Raw genomic sequence first — 17,646 nt, forward strand, 5'->3', positions numbered from 1 at the left:
GACATATCCTGCTTATGATTCCCAGTCTAGGGGTAGGTCTAGACGGGTAGGGGCAGAGCTCAAGGTTCTTTTAGGCCTAGAACAGGAGTTCTCCTGCTCAGACTCCTGGTGAGGGCAGGGGTCAGTCCTTTCGTAAGCAGACCCATTGACCTGCCTTTTCAGCTGCCAGTACATTCTCGCCTGGCAGCTCCTTTGGGAGGAAGGCTGTCTCTTTTCAAAGAAAATTGGGATTTAATTACTCAAGACAGATGGGTTTTGGATATCATTCACCACGGTTACAGGTTTTATTTCCATACCTTGCCCCCTTTCAAAGGCATGCCTCCTCCACAAAGAAAGAGGCTCACAAGCAAATTTCTCTGTTACTCCAAATAGGGGCCATTCAGCCAGTCCCTGTACCAGAAAGAGGCCTAGGATTTTATTCTCGCCTGTTCCTAGTACCAAAGAAGGGGAACACGTGGAGACCAATTTTGGATTTATCTATCCTCAACACTTATCTGGACATTCCCAAGTTCAAAATGTTGACGTTACAACAGCTTTTACCTCTGCTGGGCAAAGATCACTGGATGGTAACTTTAGATCTCAAGGAAGCTTACCTTCATGTGCCTATAAGACTAAGTTGCAGAAAGTATCTGCGAGCTGGAAATTCTCATTATCAGTTCTCTGCATTGCCCTTTGGCTTATCTACTGAGAGTATTCACAAAGGTTCTGGCTCCAGTGATAGCTTACTTCAGGCTAAAAGGAATTCAAATCTATCCTTACTTGGACGACTGCCTGATTCTGGCTCAAGAAAAGGAAGACCTTCTACAGCATTTGGAATATGTCATAGCAGTGCTAAGATGCCTAGGGTATTCTGTGAACGAAATAAAGTCCAGTCTAGTACCCTCTCAAGACATGTGCTTTCTGGGTGTGAGACTGAATACAGCAGCCCAGATGGCCTTTTTAACCCCGGACAAACAAAAGAATCTTTCCAGTTATTTCCACCAACTATCTCTTCAGTCCGGGCTGACTGCAAGGACAGTCCTTCAAGCCTTAGGGTTCATGGCATCTTGTATTCTGGTGCTTCCCAATGCCAAACTGCATATGAGGAAGCTGCAATGGTATCTCAAAATGTATGGACACAGCACTGCCAGGATTTGGACACTGTCATTCAAATAATACCTTGCATCCAAAAGAATTTTTGTGGTGGGCTCAGGAATGTCACCTAAACAAGGGACTCTCTGTGACCCGGCCAGAGGCGAGGCAGATTTTAACGAGAGATGCCTCGGACATTGCTTGGGCGCTCATCTAAATGGAAAGTGGATACAAGACAAGTGGCCTGCCAGACTACTGCATCTACATATCAACATGAAGGAGATGTTAGCAGTCCAGTTTGCATTAATGGCTTTCAAGGAGTTGCTTCTTCCGCAGGTGTTGATTCTAACAGACAACACAACTGTCATGTGGTACATCAACAAACAAGGGGAACACATTCTTATCCTCTATGCAGGCAAGCAATGATTTTATGGGAGACTGCGCTCAGCTTGCAACTAACTCTTCAGGCAAGGTTTCTGCCGAGCACAGAACTCCTTAGCAGATGTGTTAAGCAGACAAATCATGGATCCCTGGAAACTGGATCTTCATGTATTTCAGAAATTGACAGTGTCATGGGGAACTCCAGACATAGATCTGTTCGCTTCTCCACTAAACCACCAGCTGCCAAAGTTTTGCACAAAGGGGTTTCATCACACAGCTTGGAAAGTGGATGCTCTTTCTTTCAGTTGGAAAAATCTTCATGTGTATGCCTTTCCACCTCTGCCTCTTCTCCCGAAGGTGCTCCTAAAGGTCAGACAAGACAAGCCAAGGATGATTTTAATAGCTCCAGATTGGCCTCGGCAACACTGGTACCCACTACTAAGGAGTCTGGTAGGAAGCCTCCATGGCCTTTACCTTTGATTCCACACCTGTTATCTCAGAAGGACGGTCACCTGCTCAATGTCAAGCTTCACTCTCTTCATCTAACAGCCTGGCATATTCTGTTTTGAAACACAGCAGGTCTCAACTTCCTCAACAAGTTTTAAATGTGATTATGGAAGCCAGAGGACCTAGTACAAGGAAAGTGTAAAATGGAAGAGATTTTTATTTTGGAGTGCAGCAAAGAATTTGGAGATTTCTGAGCCTAATTTGAGTGTGGCTCTTCAATATCTTACTGAGTTATTGGACAAAGGTTTGTCCTTCTCTTCCATTAAGATTCATGCTGCAGCAATTTCAGCTCACTATGATTGTGACCCACCATTGTTTTCGTGATCCTTTGTTCAAGCAGTTTCTTAGAGGGGCAAAGAATATAAGACCCCCACGTGAGCTCCTACTCCTGCTTGGGATCTCAATTTTGTGTTGGAAAAACTTACTCTACAACCTTTTGAGCCTCGGCTACTGCTGAATTGAAATACTTGTCATGGAAGACTGCTTTTTTGTTGGCTATTACTTCTGCAAGAAGGGTTTCTGAGTTGCAGGCCCTTATGGCAGTAGAGCCCTTTTGATTTTCCATAAGGATAGGGTATCATTACGCACTAATCCTTCCTTTATGCCTAAGGTGGTTTCTAGTGTGGCTTTAAACCAAACTATTCATTTGCCTACTTTCTATGCAGATCCCCAAAATAAGGGAGAAAAGATTTTGCACACTTTGGATGTACATAGGCAGTTATGTTATTATTTAAGCAGGACTAAGGATTTCAGGCAGTCTCAGCAGTTGTTTGTTTCTTTTGCTTTGAGTTCTCAGGGCAAGCCTGTGTCTAAGCAAACTATTTCTAAGTGGATTGGGTTTTGCATTTCATTTTGTTATTCCCATCATGGCAAGGAGGTTCCAGCTGGGATTAGGCCTCATTCCACTAGGGCTACTGCCACTTCAACAGCATTTCTAAGGGGGGTGGCAACTAAGGATATTTTGGAGGCAGCTACTTGGAGTTCAGTGCATACTTTCTCTAAGCATTACCACCTTCCTCTCTACTCTAAATCTAGGGCTGGTTTTGCCACAGCTATTTTGCAAGGCATGTTGACAGCTCCTGCTTCCTTATGATTTGCCAGCCTCCCTTACCTCTGCTTTGGGATTCTACCCAATGGTTAGGACTGCAGCAATGTGGAATGAAGAACATAGTACAGTTTTGTACCTACCATAAATGTAGATGTTCGAGGATCCACATTGCTGCCTCCTTCCCTCTGTGGGTAGGCGTGGTGGTGTGTGTTAGGGTATACTCTTGCACATCTGTATATATTGGATATAGGTTTGACGCAGGGTTTTGGTGTTTTTGGTTTGGGCCTTGTCTTTTTAGGGTCTTCTGCCATCTGGGGCAAGAAAAGACTGAGGATATGGGTCATGCGCATTAGTACCCTGACGCCCTGACCACAGTCAAATGCGCCTTGACCGACGTCAGCCATATACTTTGGTATTACTGGACAGCGGACTACCCAATGGTTAGGACTGCAGCAATGTGGATCCTCGAACATCTACATTTATGGTAGGTACAAAACTGTACTTTTCTAATTGTAGGGGGGGAGCATTAACTAAGACAGGTACTCACAAGTGCGGTAGATGCGCACAATGTCCATTTCTATCAGGTGAAAAGGACCTCTGGATGCAAAGTATTGGGTACAGATTTAAGAGCAACAGGTATTACAGCTGTTACACAAAGGGGGTAGTGTACCTTATTGCATGTTGTGGGGAAAACTGAAAGACACCTGAGGACACGGATATATAAACACATGAGAGACATCAATAAAAAGAATGAGAACAATGCCCTGTTTAGACATACCTTAAAATGCAAGGAAGCCAATATAAAATTTTGGGTTTTGGAAGAAGTGAAACCAGGGGAGAGGGGAGGTGACTGGGAAACATTCTTGGAATATAGGGAATTAATTTGGCAAATTAGATTGGACGCATGCTCCCATTCGGGCATGAATGACCATATTTCCATTAAACCAGCATTAAAATTACTGGCATTAAATCCCAAATAAATTACCACCTGGTTATTGGTTAGGTACTTGGCTTTAACTCCTAGAGGTTTGTAGTTTCCTTGATTTTCCATATAGAAACAAGTATTTTTTATCCCCATATGAATTCTATAGGTTCAAATTTTGGTACCCTATACATACACATTTATATATATATACATATATATATATATATAAATATATATATATATATATATATATATATATATATATATATACTTCATCATTGTAATATTTTAACATTAACGTTTTAACACACACAGCATATTTTAATATTTATTTAATATTTATAAAATATATATATACTTATATTGACATTTTTCTATATATATTACATATCAAATATTTTATATATATTTTTTATCCAGCACTATTACATTGCAATGGTGACAATATCTATTCCTATTTTTATTGAATATCAGTTGGTTATGAATGAATTATATGTATGTATTTCTAAACAGCTTTGAAATGGTTAAAGGAGGCACCCAAGTGTAATTTCAGTCACTTTGATTGAAACATTAATTGTTTTCAATTTGTTGCTAAGGTTTTAATACCCAATTAAAAATATATAAATGCATCAATTAACATTTTACATTGATTCTGATGAAGTCTCTTACGTAGAGACGAAAGCTCGCTCAATCTAATCTATATTTGCTGTACTGTTTGCTGTTGATGTTCATTAAAATTACTATCCTATTTTTAATATACTATCGAAGCGTGGTTTGTGGAGGATACACCTTTATTGTGCCGACCAGTGGACTGTGTGTTTTTTACATTTAAAAAGGTCTGTAGAGGTTTGTGGTGGTTGTGGCTAAAGCCCATTCTACTAGAGCAGTGGCCTCCTCAGGAGCCTTCCTCAAAGGCCTGGATACAGCCTTCATATTAGAAGCAGCCACATGGTCTTCTGTGCACACTTGGGCAATATATCCAGAGCCAGGGCAGCATTTGCAAGAGCCATCCTCCATGGTTTCCTGGAGATTGTTAACTTCTTCCACCCTTTCCTCCTCTTGAACTGTGGTACTCTTCCACAGTGAGAAGACTGCAACATCAGAATAGAGGGACATAAATTAGTTGTGTAAAATATTACCATAACCATAGATGTCCTCCTCTTCAATGTTACATTATTTCTGCCCTCCATCCTTTACCCCTTCATCACATTTACCCTTTCTCGATGGCAGAATTCTTGTTCTCTTTAGGCTGTTGTCTGACTGGGCAGTCAGTTCCGAGGTCTTTGTGTGCAGATGTCACATTTAAGGCCCATGGTTTATGGCCCTGCATGTGACGTCCCATGCACCTGACAGCAACCAGGCTTAAGCTTTTGCATAGGAGCCGGATGTTCAGGTCGCCTGAGGTGGAGAATCCCACAGTGAGAATACTGCATCATGGAAAGAAGGGCATCTATGTTTATACAACTAATATTTATGGAGTATTATTGATACAACTGAGAGGTAATAGTTAAGACTTTGAACTCTTAACAGTCTGTAAAAGTGGGTAAAAACTATCTTTTGCATGATTTAAGATTCAAGTCTCTCCACAACAAGTACAAATATGACTCTGTCAGTGTCCATGTTGGAGTAAATGACTTGAGACTTACCTCCCTGGACTACATGAAAAGAGACATGGAAGAGCTTTCGGATCATGTGGCCCAGGCAGGTATGACCCTTGCCCTGAGTAGCATCCTGCCTTCGCCCAGAATAATACCACAATATAAGGACAAAATGATTGACTTTAACAATTGGCTAAGCTTCTGGTGTCATTCAAAGGGGATGCAGTATCTGTCTGCCTGGGATGACATGATCGACAGACCGCGATGCTTTGCCAGAGATGGTCTGCACCTGTTGCCCCTAGGATTCAAGTTACTGGCTAAGGCTGTTGCCACCCTTATAGTATCTTTTTTAGGCAAAGTTCAAAGGCGAAAACCTCCACCATAACTGGTACAAGCAGGCAAATTCTGAAGGTAATGCTACTCAATGCTATAAGTCTAAACCTCAAAATGCACTCTCTTGAGGCACTCCTAAAAATGGAGAACATCGATATCTGTGCAGTAACTGAGACCTGGTTCAAGGCTCCAGAGAGCACTACTGCAATGCCAGGCTGCAACTCTTTCCACATTTTTCGGCCACCAAACCAGGACCCAAACACTAAAGGTGGAGGAGTGTCCATATTCACACCATCAGGGTAGTTGCCCAACACAATGCGTCTGAAATTCTCCAGGTGCAACTAACACTAGGTAAGACTGCAATCCAAATTGTAGCTTGCTACAGATCCCCCATCAAGCCCCAAGATTCTCACTACACCTTTCTAAACATTCTAGAAAATATTAAGATACAACCAAACACCCTAAAACTGGGCGATTTCAAGTACCCTGCTATTAACTGGGAAAACTACTCGTGTACCAGCACCTTTGCCCAACGGTTCTTAGAATTCATAAATTCCAACGCCCTGGATCAACTAATCCACAGTCCCACCAGGGGCTCCAGTATCCTAAACATGATCATTACCAGCATGGGAAATCGATGCTCCACACCTATGGTCACCCCCTCGTTGGTCAGGTCTTGACCATAAGCTTTTCACCCTTAACATCCACATCCCACCTCCACTCCCCAGTAAGGAAACCTCCATAAAAAACTTCTCCAAAGCAGACTTTATGCTACTCAAGTCAGAAGTGACAAACGTCATGACACCCATGTAGACGGGAACTTAAAGTTCGACTGCTGAATCCTACACTAAGGCACTGCAGGAGCATATCCACTCACGCATGAATCGTGCCATCCCAAATAGAACCAAGATGCTCTCCTCCAAAAAAAGGAAGCCAATCTGGTGGTCCCCTGCTATAAACAAACTTTACAACAAAGGAAGAAACTGTTGCAGAAAAGAGGAAAATCCCACGATGCAAAGCTCTCTTTTACCAGCCTCAGTAAGAAGCTGAGATCCCTCATAAAATCCTCCAAAGCTAGTTACGAAAATAAAATTGCCAAAGATTCCAAAGAGAACCACAAGGCATTCTATAACTATGTCAATAATCTAAATGGCAATGCTCACATCTTCTGTGAGCTACAACAGAATGGCATTAAGTATACTGATCCCAAGGATATTGCCATCCCAAGGATATTGCCAGTATCCTGGCAGATCAGTTCACTGTCAGTTTGACCCCCCTCTCACCCCCTAAACGGCCCATCTCAATACCGGAAGATTGCCAAATTCCAGTAATAATGGCCACACAGGTATAAAACGCACTCTCCAAAGCTAAGAATACAGCATCCATGGGACCAGATGACATCCCGGGCTGTGTACTACATGAACTACAAAAAGAACTGGCACCTCACCTAAGTGTCATGTTTAATCATAGCCTCAATGCCAAGAAATGTATAGTTATCCCCTTTGGTGAAAAAACATGTACCTGTGAATTACCACATAGGTGGCAGTACACTAAACACCGAAAGTGTTACTAGAGACTTGTGGACACAAGTGGACAGTTGTCCCACCTTCAATAACCACATCGTCACAGCAGTCAGGAAATCCTATGTGGCACACCTCACACTAAGGGCTTTTCATCCAGAAAAAAGGAGATCATTCTCCCACTGTACTCATCCCTCATTAGACCCATTATAGAATACAATGCCCCGTTTGGTATGTACCTCTCAAGACATCTGCAACAACTGGAAAAGCCACAGAAATACCTCACTAAAAGATTCACAGGCCTAAAGCAGATGCCCTACGCTGACCGCCTTAAAACTCCAGCTATACTCTGTTGCATATCGTCTACTCAAAGGTGATATCTGCTTAACATACAAGGCCATGTCTAACCCAGAGCTGTTGGGACATGCTACACATAAAGAAATCCCAATCCCTCAGAGACGCATGCTCCAGGGATTTAAACCTTGTCATCACAATAAACAAAATGTGCTGGAGGAATAGGTTCCTGATCCAGAGACTCCCCAGACTTTGGAATAGACTGCCCATACATGTCAAGCAGAGTGCCTCTTTGGCCCTCTTCAGAAGGAACCTTGACTATTGGATGGGAGAAAGGAAATTCACCCCGGGGATCATGTCAGTCGCCCTGCTAGACAAGGGTCCAGGGAAGTAAATAGTGTGGGAAGAAATAGCCAGGGAATTGTTATGGCTAGGCTTGTGTAGGCCACAGGGCTGATAACCTAGTACCAACCTATGAACCTATAATACACAGAGAAGATTAGAAGATATGATGTTTGGTGAAGAGAGACGTGGTTTATGTATCCTTGCTTCTAAAGTTGCACTGTATGTATTTTGTGTACCAGTACTGTCTTTTTTGTTTTTTTACTTTGTGCATGAAGTTTTATTACTATTTTAACAGTGCTACTAGAACTTTCAGATGCAGCAAGCCATGCATCATATACTTATCCATACACTGAATGTGCTGTAAAGGCTATAGTTAAGTTAACTTAAATAACTCTGTATTGGAAATTAACACTTTGCATCCTTTTTTTGTGTAAACCTTTAATGTGTTGTTGTCCTGTCTCACCTTCATTCTTACCAGGATTGGTTTGGCTCCAATCCTCGAATCAGACTCTGCCTTATATAGAAGCTCGAGGTCTTCCACTAGCTAGTAGCTAATCCCTATCCCAGCCTGCACTAAGAAAGCTCCCCAGATCTCTTTTAACGCTAAACAAGATCGGGTGCTCGTTCTACTGGCTCTTGCTAAGTATACTTTTGATTACCATTATTGTTGGAAATTGTTTATTCTGAATTATTCTTACTCTAGATAACTAGTTTTGTGTTATTTCTGCTTTGTCCTGCCAATTTTTTTCTGTTGTTGGCCATTGTTTTCCACTAGGCCTTTTTTCCCTATCCCGGCTTCCACTTTTAATAGCTCGTTTTAGTTAGACGGCTCTTCTTACCTTTGTTTTTCTCCAAATTTGTTTAAAGTCAGTTTGTTTAAGTTAGAGGACTGCTTTACCCTTAGCCCATTTAAGTTAGAGGGCTTCCCGTTCTTTCACTCTTTAGGGAATAGCCCGTTTAATTTAGAGGGCTGTGTCATCTCCTCTTTCCTCTTTTTTACAATTATAGTTGATTGTTTAAATAATGTTTTGCTTGCTGCTGTCAAAAAAAAAAAAAATCCTGTTCTAGTCCTTTTTTTTTTTTTTTTTTTTTCATGTTACTGTTCTTTGTTTACAATGTCCTCTAAAGATTTGAAACTCTGGTTTCAAAAAATGTGAGAAATGTGGACAGAAAATGTCCCTTACTGATGGACGCACTATTTGTGTATATTGCCTAGGAGCTATCCACCTCCAGGAGTCTTGTTCATTTTGTCATTCCTTTAATCACAGGGCTCTTCTGGAGAGGAAAAACAAATTAATACTAAGACGTCTCTTAAAGAAAACCTTCTCGGAAGCATTACAAGAAGGTCCAGGTTCTTCAAAGTCTGACCAGACTCCTTCCTCCAGATTAGATAAGTCTGGGAAGAGATCTACCTCTTCCAGTGCTCTATCAGAGCCTTCCAAAAAGATTACAAACATTTCCACACCAGATCTTAAAGCTGTTTGATCTGAGAAATCTACTGCTCCAACACCATCAGTATCAGTGCTGGTGGAGTTTGAGTTCCGGAGCCGGTCCCCTGTCTTGGAACCATTCTCCCCTACTCTTAGATAGCCTTTGCTCCAGCCTTCCAAGTCTCCAGCCGCCTCCACTCAAGTCTTCCAGGAGCCTATCCAACAGTGACGTGGATTGTGTGTTACAGAGGCTATTAAGGACACTGGCGCTGGCCAAGCTCTTATCGGATCCAACCTCCAAGGCTTCGGATCTGACCACGTCCTCCCCTTCTGCTTCAATTCCTCCTCTGACCAGACCTCGGAGCCAGAATGTCTGGAGTTGGTATTGATGGATCCCTCGGAACTGAGACTTATTATGAGGTCTTCAGATGTAATCATTGCTCCGATGTCCTCTAGTCTGTCGTAGCTAGAGGAGTCTAGGAGCCGACGCTCTCTGGTTGGCTCTGGGGAGGCGAGTCATATCAGACAGTTGTTGGATCCGAACTTGCCTCTTGGGGCATCTGCTCGGGTGAGCTTGGCTCCTATGTTAGCCTCGGAACCATCCTTCTTGATTGTGAGACTTCCCTCGGGTTCTTTGGATTCAGTGATTTTTTTTCAGATAAGGGGTTGGGGGCTTTTGAGGTGATGAGGAGAGTGCTGTCTCAACAGGCTGCTCCGCTTTCATGTCTGGACATTCTTCCCCCAAAGGCACCAGTGTCTGCCTCTATACACTTGCATCCACAGGGCCATGGAAATCCTACACCTCAGGATGCCCCACAGCATGCCCCCCCACTCTTCTGAAACCTCTCTAGTACCCATCTGAAAGAGGTCCTTCAGAAGAGGTTATGTAAGAGGAAGCATTTAGACTCCCCAGAGGAGTCTGTCACTTCGAATAAGGACCTCGATGAAGCTGAAGAGTCCCCACGGACGCCTCCTGATGATGTCTCCTTTGGAGACATTTTAGAAATACTTAAACAGAGAGGTGGCTGGAAGTCCACCAACCCTTCAGCAGAGGAGTCAGTGTACCTGAAGCCCTTTGGATCTCACCCTTCCTTCACTTGGGTGTCTCCGCCTTTCGACGAACGTCTGGATTTAGTTTCTCAAAAGGCATGGTAGTCTCCAGATTCAGTGGAACAACCTGTTCCTCAGAAGCCAAATAAGTTCATCACCTCCCCCTCAGACAAAAACTTTTTAATTAAGGGAGTCCCAGTAGATGCTGAGGTAGTGGTGGCAGCCACCAATAAGGAACTCACGGAGACATCTTCTGTTCATCCACCGAACAAGGAGTCTCGCACAATGGACAGATATGGAAAGCGCATTTTTTCTTCAGCGACTTTTGCTCTTAGATCACTGAATTACCTGACCCAGTTTACTACATTACAGAGAGATCTCCTTAAGTAGTTAGGAGATGCGCTTTAAATTCACTGGTCATCTCCTCCATGAGACTGATTTCTTATGCAGCAGATGGAGCGAGTAGAGCAGCAAGTTCAGGAATTTCCCTAAGGAGACATTCTTGGATGCGCTTGTGTGACATTGCAGAACCCTTTAAATCTTCCTTTATGAACGCCCCATTCGATGGCTCGTCTCTGTTTGTCCCAAAGGTCAGAAAGGAAGTGGGAAAATGGTGGTTCCGAAAATTTCAGAGAGCTTTTCAGGACACACATGGTGAGTCTTCCCTTAGGGGTAGAGGGGAAGTAGTAATGGAAGACGCTGACCATGTGGCAGAGGTGGTCTGCAGAATCAGGGCAACAGAGACTCTTTCTATGGTAAGCCCTTTCAGCGCTCCTGAAGGGAGGCCTGCCTGTCCATCTCTGGAGGCAGTCAAGAAACACTTGTCTTTGTACCCAGAAGCCTGGCTATGAATAACAAAAGACAAATGTGGGTACAAAGCAGCATGACCAGAGGTTACTCCATACTCTTTTCCTTCCCTGTCCCAAACATAAAAAAAATCCCAGACATTCCACCCAGTCAAAGGGAACAGGCAACGTTAGAAATTCAAAAGTTGTTGGAGAAAAGAGTCATCCAAGCAGTCCCCGCAGACCAAATAGGATGCGGAACTTACTCAAGATTCTTTTTAGTTCCAAAGAAAACAGGGGATTGGAGACCAATTCTGGATCTCAGCAACCTAAGCAAATTTGTAAGAAAATCCAAGTTCCGGATGGTAACACTGCAGTCAATACTCTCTTTTCTGGGACGAAGATGATTGGATGTGCTCGATAGACCTCCAGGATGCGTACTACCACATAAGAATGGACAGGCGATCCAGTGGACACCCGTGCTTTCGCCTGGGAGCCAGTCACTACCAGTTTCAAGCTCTGCCCTTTGGCCTCACAACAGCCCCCAGAGTGTTCACCAGATATTGGCAGTAGTGGCGGCTGAATTGAGGTGCCTAGGATTCTGGGTGTTTCCATATTTAGGCGACTGGCTCCTAACCGCCTCCACCGAGCATCTACTAATAAAAGTGAGAAACACCACCTTGTAGCTTTGCTCTCACCTAGTAATCACAATAAGCTATGAGGAATCTGCCTTGCTGCTTTCTCAGAGTGTCGTTTTTATAGGAGCAGAATTGGATACAACAAGGATGATGGCCAAACTTCCTCCAGAAAGAGTGCAAGTTCTATGACTTCTGGTTTTAAATCTTCTTACAAAGAAAAAAGCACAAGCAAGGACAGTCCCAAAAGTCTTGGGGACCATGGTAGCAGCAATAATCTTGATTCCATTAGCATATCTGCACATGAGAATTCTCCAGTGGCTACTGTCTACCCAATGGTCGATGCAGGAACTGCCCATGTGCCACAAAATATCGATAATGGAATCTTGCAAAAAAGACCTTTGGTGGCTTTACTCCACTCATGTGATGCTAGGTCTACCATTTGTACTTCCCCAACCATTAGCCACAGTGATCATGAACACCTCTCAGGTTGAGGGGGCATTGTCTGGGAAAGATAGTCCAAGGCACTTTGCAAGATCACAAGGCCCATTTGCACATCAGTGTTGTAGAGATGAGAGTGGTACTACTGGTGTTGCAAGCATTCCAGGACTCTCTTCTGCTGGGAACTATTGCAGTACAGACAGACAACATGTCAGTTGAATGGTGCATAAACAAACAAGGAGGAACCTGATCTTACCCCCTTTGTTGAGAGGCCCTCAGAGTATGACAGTGGGGGACCTCCTCCCAATGCTTTCTGATACCAATGCGCATCCCAGGGAAATCCAGTGTGATAGCAGAGAGACTCAGTAGAGCGATTCTGATGCCTCACGAGTGGTCCGTGAAACAGAAAGGAGCGGAAAAGGTTTTCTGCAAATGAAGCCAGCCTTGCTGCAACCTTTTTGCCTCATCCATGAATGCCAAATGCAGCAGCTAGTTTGCCCTTACCCCCCACAGGAGTCACCAAGGGATGCACTTGTACATAATTGACCCTCTGATCTCCTCTACGCTTTTCCTCCCTTTCCATTAATACCCAAAGGGCCAATCATGTACAAGTGCAACCCTTGTACATGTACATGATTGGCTCTCTGGTCTCCTCTGTGCTTTTTCTCCCTTTCCATTAATACCCAAAGTCCTTCAGAAAGCCAATTACTTGTGAAGGGACTTTATACTTATCGCCCCATACTGATCTCGTCAAATCTGGTTCCCCTTCCTGTAGCCTCATCTTCGGGAGGAGCCTTGTATTCTGGACCCAGTTCCATGGAAGTTGAATTTTTCTTATCTCATTTAATTTTTACCCCATTCGAGCCGGTATCATCTTTTGAACTCAAAATTTTGACATGGAAAACTATTCTCTTGATAGCAATTACTTCTGCTAGAACAGTGTCAGAGCTGCAAGCCTGGTCAATAAAGCCCCCTACTTTGCTGTTCCATAGAGACAGGGTCTCCTTACAAACAAACCTTTCCTTTTCACCCAAAGTATGTTCAGAATCAAATTTGAAGCTATCCATAGAGCTGCCAGTCTTTTAACCAAATTACGAGAAAAAGACAGGATACATTACACCAACTGGATGTGCATAAACAATTACGGTTCTAGTTACACAGGACAAAGGACTTCAGAAAATCTGACCAACTACGTGTTTTTTGGTCAGATTCAAATAAAGGTGCTCCAGTCTCTAAAGTGACACTTTCAAGATGGCTTTCAGATTGCATAACCTTCGTCTAGAAGTCTCAAAATGGAGATCTTCCCTATAGAGTTAAAGCCCATTCTACAAGAGGCATTGTAACCTCGTCCGCCTTTTCTGGCTAGACTACCAATTAATACCATTTGTGTTGTGGCAACACAGGCTAATTACAAAGTTGATTTAGCCTCCAGGAGCAAGGCCTCTTTTGGTTCCACGATTCTGAAGAATATTCTTCCTTGAGCCACCCAAGAAAGATGGTGCTAGGGACGCTGTCCCATCCTGGTAAGAATGAAGGTGAGATAGGACAACAGCACATAGAGAAGTTATGTACTCATCATAACATTCTGTGTGTTGTCCATCTTTGCCTTCGTTCTCACATTCCACCCTCCTTCCCCCCAGCCTTTTAATCCTGGAAGACTGAGTCGGTGCAGTTGGATATCCTTCTTCTCTGATCTTCTTTATTGCTCTCTCTAAGGTATTAAACTGCCTTTTATTTGTATTCTCTTATTATAATTACAAACAAGATCTGGGGAGCTTTCCTAGTGCAAGCTGGGATAGGGTTTAGCCACAAGCTAGTGGAAGACCTCATAAAGCCGAGTCGGGTCCGAGGATCGGATCCGAACCCATCCTGGTAAGAATGAAAGTGAAGATGGACAACACACCTGGAACGTTATGGTGAGTATAGAACTTTTTTTTTTTTTTTTATGACAGGATGAAAAGTTAGAAGGAGACAATCGCTATTTCTGTGAAAATTGTCAGAACAAGCAAAATGCTACAAGGAAAATTAGACTTCTCAGCCTTCCACGCACCCTCAACTTGCAGTTGCTGCGATTTGTTTTTGACAGGCAAGTAAAACAGACTTGTTTCATACAGAAGCTTAAAATTGCTGAACTACTTTGTATATTTGTAGGGAAGATCTTACTGATGAGTGCATTTTCATGTTTCTTTTTTTCTTTTGATGTCAGAGATTCTGATTTCTCAGCTGCAGCTGTATGACAGGCTTCCATCAATACTATTTGTGGATTTGGCAGTTGGCACGGAAGGTTAATGTTGTGAGCTGTAATTGCTGTGTTGCAGGGTTTGATTCCCTTAATCCTCATATGCCTGTTGTGTGACTTTGAGAAAGTCACTTAACCAGATATTGCTGGGGCAGCTGGAAATTTGGGCTAGGTTTCCTAATGGTCTCCTGGACTGCACGCATTGAAAATGCCTGTGAAACTATAAATATCACCCTGTACCTTGAATTAAGTCTTGTATATTCTTCCTTTAGTTTTTACCATCTTCATTGAAAAAAATGTCAGTGCATCTGTAATTACAACACCTGTAGGTGGGTAGCATAAAGCAGTTGCTGCATTGCCAGTTCAACAGAGGTTTGATAGCAACAACCACAGTGAGCCACAGCCCTGCCCTTCCCTTGGACCCAGTGCCACTAGTTACTGATTCCCTTCCTTTCGTAATACTTCAAGAAGCAGACAGTGGGATTTCTTCTTACCCTCTTGGCCATGAATTTTTTTTGATACCCATGTTCATAATTAGTTCTCAGGTTCCACAGTTCTCAGTTGTCAAGATTATATTCCTGATGCGTCACAGACATGATTGCCATTACAGTTTATGCCTTCTACTTTGATTCTGGAAACTCCCAGAAGGTGGTGACTGTTGTATTTTTTTTTATTGGAGACGTCTAGGAGCAACCTCCAGGTCCATTCTATTTGCCTTCATAGGGACAAGCATCTCAGCAACAGATGCCTACCACCACCTACCTCATTTTGTACCTAAGCCACGGTGGTACAGCGGTAGCGTTGTTGCCTCACAGCAAGAGGTTCTTCTGTTCAATTCACGGCTGGAGTGCCTTCTGTGTGGAGTCTGCATGTCCTCCCCATGGCCGAGTGGCCTCCAAAAGACATGCGTGAATGGGCGTGCCTTCGCTGAAGGTTGGGCATCGGGCTGGCAACTCGGCACCATAAAAAAAATCTACTGCCAATCATTAGTGGACCGGAGTGCCTCTGTGGCGACCCCTAACTGGGAAAAGCCGAAAAGACAAACAAACTGACTATAGGAAGTTTCTTTTATTTTTCAAATTTGATAAGTAGGACAGTAGACTGATCCAAGAGGACTCATTTCAGCCACAGCTGGGAATTACATATGAATACATTGTAAACATAGAAACAAGACATTAAAATAAAACTATGTTGTGGGTGGTGGTAAGTTACATATTCAGAACAGACTCTTCTTTAGTTATTTTGAATGTAATGAATAAGGTTGCAGACCATCTAGAAGATGCATATGAAGTACAACATATAAAATGTGCCTCGAGTGATTGGCATGACATGGCTGTGTACAGTGGTGTTTATTGGGGGGGGGGGGGATACATTGACTGATTCAGTTGGAAAAAGTTTATAGAGAGGTTTTTCATTGAGTTAGAGGAAGTCTGTATTTAAGATGGGGCATTAGGGTAATGTTAAGTTGTCAATCTCGCCTTCATTCTTGCTGGATGGGTTCGGAGCCGATCCTCGGCTCCGACTCGGCACTTGCTTAGCTTGAGAACTCCTTTTACCAGCTCGAGGCAACCCTATATCCCATGATGCAAGACGAGACTACCTCAGATCTCGTTTGCCGCTTTGCGAAGAGGTCTCTTTTTTGCCAGCTCAGGTGAGTTTGACTTTTCAAACAGTTTTCTAGGGTTTTACTCTCCCTTCTTCTTAGTTTAGATAGTGTGTAGTCTTTCTACAGCCCACCCTATTTCCCCTTTAGTTGAAATTTAAACTTTAAGTTGTAAAGTTAAAAAAGATTTCAGTTAGGCCTAACCCTCCCTGTTCTTAATCCCTATCTGTGTGTGTGTTTTTGGGATTAATAGTGTGACTGTTTTATTGTGTGTGTGTGTTTTTCTTAGACTATGTGTAGGGAAGGAAAGGTCTCAGGCTTCAAGAAGTGTGACTTGTGCTGTCAGAAGATGTCTCTGACAGACGGTCACACTTCTTGTGTTTACTGCCTGGGGCCTTTACACCTGCAGGACTCCTGTGCCATATGTCATTCTTTTAGCCAGAGAGTCCTGCAGGAGAGGAGGAACAAGTTAATTCTCCGTGGCTTATTAAAGCCAGAAGGTTCACCCACTAAGACTGGGTCGGGTAAACCTTCCAAGCCACCTAAGGTTCAGGCTACAGTGGTTAAGCCTTCCCCGGTGGCTCCGACTCCTTCGGAGTCGAGATCGGCTCCGGCTGGAGCCGATCTTTCTTCCTCTGATGTGGTAGTGTCGGTTCCTACCGGCTCCGACACTCAGTCTACAGTTGCCTTGTCGGCTCCGGCTGGTGCCGACGTGTTATCCAGTATCTGAGCTGAAAAGTCTTCGGCTCCATCTGGAACCCAGAGGACGTCGGCTCCGATGGCTTCGTCCAAGAAGAGATCTCGGTCCCCTTCTTTGGAGTCTATTCACTCGGCTCCGAGGTCTCCTCTTTTGTCGGAACGGAGTCATCGGAGCCGATCTTCGAGATCTTCCAGGCTGTCTGACCACGATTTAGAGAGGGTGGTAAGCAGGCTGTTGAAGTCACAGGCACTAGCCCAAATGCTCCATAGCCCGTCTCAGCAGACTTCGGCTATTGCTCTTCCCCTTGAACTTCCTCCTCCGACTCTCCTCCAGAGTTCGGAGCCGGAGCTTCTCGGGACAGCGACCGTGTCAGCGCCGGAACCGATACATCCCCTTTCGGCTCCGTCGTCTTCGGCTCCGATCTCCTCCATGAGACCTTCCTTGGAGGGATCCGGTCGTCGAGTTTCCTTGTTGGCTCCGAGGGGCTAGTGGCATCGGACCCTTGTCCGACCCCGCTCTCCCTCTCGGGGCTTCGGCTTTGGTAAGCTCGGCACCGACATCGGCCTCGGAGCCTTCTGTCTCAGTGGAACCGGGAATTCCTGTGTCTTCGGAACGGGAGTATTCTGGTCTCCCTGGGAGGGGAGCCTTTGAGGTGATGAGGAGTGTCCTGGCACCTGAGCCAGGTCAACGGTCCATCCCTTTAGCTCCTCCCTCTTCGGTGCCTGTTGATGTCTCTTGCCA

At 43.9% G+C, this 17,646-nt stretch overlaps 1 protein-coding gene across 7 annotated transcripts in view; it reads left to right on the plus strand.

Annotated features, from left to right (window-relative positions):
- USP48 (ubiquitin specific peptidase 48) overlaps positions 1-17,646 on the plus strand; it is a 3,461,715-nt gene that overhangs the window by 920,197 nt on the left and 2,523,872 nt on the right. For all 7 annotated transcript variants that reach the window (XM_044063244.1, XM_044063240.1, XM_044063245.1 and 4 more), the window contains one exon: positions 14,316-14,449. In XM_044063244.1, the coding sequence (XP_043919179.1) occupies positions 14,316-14,449 (134 nt within the window). The remainder of the gene's footprint in view (positions 1-14,315; positions 14,450-17,646) is intronic.

The sequence above is a fragment of the Protopterus annectens genome, chromosome 2.part1 (genome assembly GCF_019279795.1).
Source record: "Protopterus annectens isolate FY-2018-M chromosome 2.part1, PAN1.0, whole genome shotgun sequence".
In the NCBI taxonomy this organism is placed as follows: domain Eukaryota; kingdom Metazoa; phylum Chordata; order Ceratodontiformes; family Protopteridae; genus Protopterus; species Protopterus annectens.